General features: G+C 40.9%; 1 protein-coding gene and 1 long non-coding RNA gene across 2 annotated transcripts; one reads left to right on the top strand and one right to left on the bottom strand.

Annotated features, from left to right (window-relative positions):
* Positions 1-721: 721 nt before the first annotated feature.
* Positions 722-6,176, bottom strand: LOC145511007 (uncharacterized). Its single transcript, XR_014057365.1, has 2 exons — positions 5,766-6,176; positions 722-967 (listed from the first exon to the last, which is right to left on the bottom strand). It is a non-coding gene; the product is annotated as an uncharacterized LOC145511007 (long non-coding RNA).
* LOC145511006 (large ribosomal subunit protein eL30) lies at positions 4,511-4,937 on the top strand. The gene has a single exon (XM_081503342.1). The coding sequence runs from the start codon at positions 4,563-4,565 to the stop codon at positions 4,908-4,910; it is 348 nt and encodes a 115-aa protein (XP_081359468.1). The 5' UTR covers positions 4,511-4,562; the 3' UTR covers positions 4,911-4,937.
* Positions 6,177-6,689: the final 513 nt, after the last annotated feature.

The raw sequence follows: 6,689 nt of genomic DNA, 5'->3' as shown, positions 1-6,689 counted from the left end.
CAGTGAGTAGCTTGATAGACCCAGGGCCCACCTCAAACAGTACCCCCAGGAGTTAGAAGGGCCTCTAGCAGAGTAGATAGGCATCTGAGACCCTAACACCAGCCTCTGTGACTTTACAGGCTGTGATTAATGTCTGAGACTCTCCCTTAGCCTCACATTAAAGGAATCACTTTCCTTTGAGAAGATGAAGGAGCTTCAATTATGAGCTTGTCTTCAGCAAACATGTTAAGTTGAAGACCAGAGGCCCTTGCCCATTTCTCCCCTGAATTATATATACCCTAGAAATCTTGTATGACATCAACAGGGAGGAATTGAGAACCCTAAATCAATAACTGAAACTGGAGACATGTCCAACTAGGGCTAACCTTTGCCTATTTATGACTTCCCTGCTGGCTCAGACGGTAAAGCGTCTGCCTACAGAGTGGGAGATCCAGGTTCAATCCCTGGGTTGGGAAGATTTCCTGGAGAATGAAATGGCAACCCATTCCAGTATTCTTGCCTGGAAAATCCCATGGGCAGAGGAGCCTGGTAGGCTACAGTCCATGGGGTCGCAAAGAGTCAGACACAACTGAGCAACTTCACTTTCACTTCACTTTGCCTATTTATATTCATTTAGTCATAAAAATAAATGTGACATTTCTTGAGTCTTAGGGTCATGGAGTAATTTGTATCTATTACACTTATATGAAAAGTTTCACAAAGTCATAGAAATAAATCATAATTAGTTACACAATTGATGGTTAACTTTATTATTATTATTGAATCACTACACTCGCACTGAATCTTTCTGAGCTAGGTTTAGATCCATGTCTAATGGCAGTGCTAGGAGTACAAGGACCATGAACACTCAATCATGATGATGACTTGGTCTACACTTGTAACTGTGGCAGCATTCCATGATTCTCACGTGGAGGGGTTCCACCTTCTGATGTCATTTTGTCTTCTCACTCCACTCCTTCTTCCTCTTCTTAAAAAAATTTACCCAAAATTTATTGTTAGATTTCTGTGTACTGAATTTTGAAGATAACAAGAAAATAGGAAATCCATGTTCTTGAGGACCTTATAGACCAGAGACAAACAAGGAAAAGAACTTAGAATGTGATTTGTCAGGACATCACAATGGGCCAGAAGAGCAACCTGTGGCTCAGCCTTTTGTCTCCGTTTAAATGAGCAGAATAATATTTTCCAGCCAACCAAATCATGAAATAAACTGGATGAATGTTCCAGAAGCAGAAAGTAAATTAGTGAGTCACATCACAGAACGACTATATCCTAATTAATGCAAGACTGTTCCATGCTGGAAATCAGGCAGAATGATTTGGCAGTGACTCTTAAAAAACAAGTGTTGACATCATTGTCAATATCAATTACCAGGGACTCAAGTTTCCACAGTGGTTAGCAGGACTATGCTCACAAACCTTTCATTGTGGAATTTAGGATCCTTGAACATCATCACAGGTGTGGTTTAAAAGAAGTTACCTGACACATGTATACAATGGAACATAACTCAGCTATTAAAAAGAATGGAATAATGCCATTTGCAGCAGTATGAATGGACCTAGAGAGTAACAAACTGAGTGAAGTAAAGTCAGAGAAGGAGAAATATCATATGATATCCCTTATATGTAGAATGATACAAATGAATCATTCTGAAATGAATCAAATGAATGAATGAATACAAATGAATACAAACAAATCAAAAAGAAATCATGCAAATGAACTTACAAAACAGAAAGAGACTCACAGACTTAGAGAATGAACTTATGGTTACCACGGGGGAAAATAGGGGTAGGGATAGTTAGGGAGTTTGGAATGGACATACACACAGTGCTGTATTTAAAATGGATAACCAACAAGGACCTACTGTATAGCACCTGTAACTCTGCTCGGTGTTATGTGGCAGCCTGGATGGGAGGGGAGTTTGGGGGAGAATGGATACATGTATATGTATATTGGCTGAGTCCCTTTGCTCTTCACCTGAAACCATCACAACATTGTTAATCAACTATAACCCAATACAAAATAAAGTTTTTTGTTTTTTTTTTAATAAAAGAAGTCACTTGTTAGCCCTCCCACAGTGGCACCATGCTCAGAATAGGAGGCAAGTTTCTAAGTCCCTAACCTTACTTCCTATGCCCCCACCTCTAGCCTTCTTCCAGGGTGAAGAGCAAGGACCCACTCATTCTGATGGGGAGAAAGAGGAGATCTCCCATGACGCTCTTCCTCTGATCACAGGAGGGATGGCCCAGTGGATCTCAGACTTGTATTTCTCATCCCAATTGTTATGTTTCCAAGAGACCTGGGAGGCCAAGTGTCTGAAAGTTGTCACCCAAGGAATATGGACCTGTTTAACTGCAAAATCTCACATCTTTGACTTTTGTGACACTTGCTTATTTAGTAATAAACAAGATTATTATTTAATCTTGGACTGAGTGATTGTAATGTATGACTATTTCAATTACACAGCTAAACTCCCTCTACAGTCCGTAGAAATTTTACATACAAAACAGAGAGAGGAATACAGACTGAATGTTAATTTCCTAAAAGAAAAAGGAAAAAAGGGGAAATCAAATAAGAAATTAATAAGAAAATATTTTTATGTATAAATATTTTCATTTTTATAGTGTGGCACTAGTTTTTATAACCCTCTTTCAATGTGCTTGTTTTAATGCCTTTTATTTGGCAAGTTCAATAGTTAAATGCATCTTTAAAAAAACCAGATTTCTCTGAAATGTATACATCATTGGCAAATGGATTTTGGACACATTATCTACTATAAACTCTTTCATTCAAAAGATCAAAAATACTGTTAAAACAATGTTGAATTATTTGTTTGAATTAACTTGCATAATGAAGAACCATAGGCAGAAGAAAAAAAGATAAGGTACAGTTTTCCAGCATCCAAATGCTTATTCTCGCTCAAAATTTCAGCTTGTGGCATAGACCACAGTAGGTAATTGAGAGCAAAACATCCTTATGTAAATTTTTATTATTGTTGCTAAGCAGAAAACCTTGGAGGTGGATTTTCAAAACGGATCCTAAGTTGACTAAAGCCCAGAATGTCTTGAAACTTCGGAAGTGACAATAAAACCTAGGTCCTATTATAAATTATATGTGGTGACTTCGGCTGAATCAAAATTATACAAAGCACAAGCCTAGTAATTAAAAATATTTAAAATTTTAAATTGCACAAATAACATGTCCAAGTGTTGCTGTTAGACTATAATAGCACCATGCCATCTTCATTTTTCTTTTTCCTCTTGAGTTGAGACCCATTAACAAATTGGATTGGGATATTTGTGGGTCTGTGCTTTCATCTGGACAAGATGTTGGGATTAAACCAGAAGTCAGTGCAGACACAAAACCAGGAGAGAGAAAGAGGACAAGCAGAAGTAGCAAAGGCACCGCTGCCAAGTCCCGTCAATAAAGTCTGGGTGGTGGGCGGGTGATCGCTGAGTGCGGCCCCTCTCCCCCTCTGCAGGCTCCCTTCCCAGTGGACAGTCAGGCCAGCTGTCTAGGCGGCAGGACTAGCCCTCCTCTCCCAAGCCCAGACCTGTGGGAAAATCTTCATTGGCTAGTAATTGATTCCACCCTGCCAGCTCCATTACCCCAGGCTCCAGTCAAACTGGCAGCAAGCTGGGGAAGGCAGTCCACTGAAGGGGTGAGGGGGCGGGAGCAAAGGCCATCAGACCCCCCCTGCAATTAACACTAATCTGAAAATTGGCCTCTGACAGCAAAGCCCAGCACCTGACAGCTAATTACTTATGTCAGGCTGATGTGCACTTCACGTGGAAAGGTTATTTATCAGAGACCGGACTGTGTTCCTCCTCCCCCACATTTTTTTCTGTTTGTCTTAGTTGCAAACAGTGGGGAATTGTTCCTGGTTGCTTAGATCCTGGCAACCCTGGAAGTTCTCATACTTCGTTTAACTGACAGGCTCCTAAATATCCTTTCTAAGACCTGGCCCACGTGTGTTGTGCTGCCCACCTGGACTGGAGACCAGAGAAAGATGGAGATATCCCAGAGGGTGGGCCTCATCTCCCTTTATAAATGGAGCCAAAGTGGTGGAGACATGGGAAATATAAATAATCAACATAGATGCAATAAGAAATTCAAGACGGGCAAACCAACTTTGTACATCTCATTTTCAAAAAGCCAGTCTGATGTATGGATACCAAGGGGGAAAGGGGTGGAGGTGAGAGTAATTGGGAGATGGGAATTTACACATAAGCTCTATTGATACTATGTATTAATATAAAGTAGACAGCTGATGGGAGCATTCTGAATAGCACAGGGAACTCTACTTAATGTACTGCGGTGATCTGAATGGGAGGGAAATCCAAAAAGGAGGGGGCATAGGTATATGTAAGGCTGACTCATTTTGCTATGCAGTAGAAGCTAACACAACATTTTAAAGCAACTATATACTTCCAACAAAAATTAATTAATAAAAGAAAAAAATGCAACAAACAGCAAGTCCACACAGAGAAGATGCGTCAAGGGTCCCCAGCCATCTTGGTGGCTGCTCTTGGTTGGGGACGTCCCGCATCTAAGGCAGGAAGATGGTGGCCGCAAAGAAGACGAAAAAGTCACTGGAGTCGATCAACTCTAGGCTCCAGCTGGTTATGAAAAGTGGAAAGTACGTGCTGGGGTACAAACAGACTCTGAAAATGATCAGACAAGGCAAAGCGAAACTGGTCATCCTCGCCAACAACTGCCCAGCCTTGAGGAAATCTGAAATAGAGTATTATGCCATGTTGGCCAAAACTGGTGTCCATCACTACAGTGGCAATAATATTGAATTGGGTACAGCATGTGGAAAATACTACAGAGTATGCACACTGGCTATCATTGATCCAGGTGATTCTGATATTATTAGAAGCATGCCAGAACAGACGGGTGAAAAGTAAATCATGTACAATTTTTCTTTAATAAAACTAAAACTGGCCAGAGCTTGTTTTAAAAACAAACAAACAAACAAACAAAAAAAAGATGCGTCAAGGGCTTATTCTACAAATGGAATCAAAAGCATGCTGTCTTAAGTTATTTAAAAATATTTTCTCTAATCTTCATATATCTGTAGAGTAAGTGTCTAGGTGACCACTCAGATATACTATCTTTAAGTTGGTGATCTGACCTGCCTTTCCAATAAAAAAAGTGGTTATCAGTGGGGAAGAAGAGTTTATATGAGACTTTCCCTTTCTACTTTGTCCTTTCAGTCAACAAATGTTTTCTGAGCATATATTTCATATGCTAGTCATTGTGCTGTGTCCTGGGCACATGAGATAGATACTTTTCTCCCTCTTAGGATGCCTTGGAGAGTGACACAGACAAGTAAGGAAATTATAATACAGTGTAGCATTATACAATTTGACGATGGTGAAATACAAGATTTGGAAAGATTTAAACCAGGATCTGGGTTTCCTGGTTGCTCAGCAGTAAAGAACCTGCCTGCAATGCAGAAGATGCAGATTCGATCCCTGGTTCAAGAAGATCCCCTGGAAGAGAAAACGGCAACCAACTCAGGTATTGTTGCCTGAAAAATCCCATGGACAAAGGAGCATGGCGGGCTACAATCCATAGGGTCGCAAAAGAATCAGACACAACTTAGAGACTAAACAACCGACAAAACCAGGATCTGAACTAAATTTATATGGTACATAAAATGGTCTCTAAGCTGAGATATGAATAAACAGGAGTCAGGCAGGCAAAGGAGGGAGTGTAGAGCAGTGGAGGATAGAAAAGATAAAGGAAATATCACATACACAAAACCTGACATGAGAGAGAATTCAGCAGCGTTGGAGCCTAGAGAAGACATGACCCAGATGAGGCTGATATTTGAGGCTCGTGGTGAATTTGTCTGAAGGTTTTCCAAGTAGAAATTATAAGGCTTCTGGTTTAGTGGACTTTTCATGATCCATCCTTGCTCTCTTCTCTCATTCAACTTGATCTCACTTTAGGCATCCAAGTCCTGGACCAGGCCATGCCAGGGAAATCCAGTCCCCTCAGGTTATTGGATAAGTATTAGAGCAAGATGGGGCTTCCCAGGTAGTGCTAGTGGTAAAGAATCTGCTTACAATACAGGAGATCTGGGTTCAATTCCTGGGTTGGGAAGATCCCCTGGAGGAGGAAATGGCAACCCACTCCGGTATTCTTGCCTGGTAAATCTCATGGACAGAGGAGTGTGGCAGGCTATAGTCTATGAGGTCACAAAGAATTGGATATGACCGAGCAAACCTAAGCATGAGAAAGCAAGAATCAGGGGACCTGGGAGAATAGATAACTACAATTTTTTTGATCATCAACTACCTATCTTACCAGTGGGCGTCCCTCTCCCCCATCACATGTGAGTCTGGGTTTTCATAAGGATTAATTTACTTTTCTCACAAATGATAACTGCATCTCTATGCCAGTGATGGGAGGCACCAAGGATACCACAGTGAACAAGGCGGGCATGGCCTCTGTCTTTGAAAAGCTAGTATATAGTCTAAGGAGTAGACAGATATGAAACAGTTAAATAAATCATCAAAAATGTCCTGTGTGGTCAGTGCATTAAAAAATTAAGAAATACATTATTGGGACTTCCCTGGTGGTCCATTGGCTAAGATTCTATGCTCCACTCCCAATGCCCCCAAAGCAGGAGGCCCAGGTTCAATCCCTGCTTGGGGAACTAGATCCCACCTGCCACA

This window comes from Giraffa tippelskirchi, chromosome 6, assembly GCF_054371585.1.
Source record: "Giraffa tippelskirchi isolate mGirTip1 chromosome 6, T2T-mGirTip1v1.2.pri, whole genome shotgun sequence".
Classification (NCBI taxonomy): Eukaryota; Metazoa; Chordata; class Mammalia; order Artiodactyla; family Giraffidae; genus Giraffa; species Giraffa tippelskirchi.
The sequence above is the reverse complement of the archived record's forward strand: the minus strand, read 5'-3'. Positions and strand labels throughout refer to the sequence as shown.

Bases quoted from the DNA above. Each gene is read 5' to 3' on its own strand.
- LOC145511006 (XM_081503342.1), top strand. From the start codon at position 4,563: ATGGTGGCCGCAAAGAAGACGAAAAAGTCACTGGAGTCGATCAACTCT.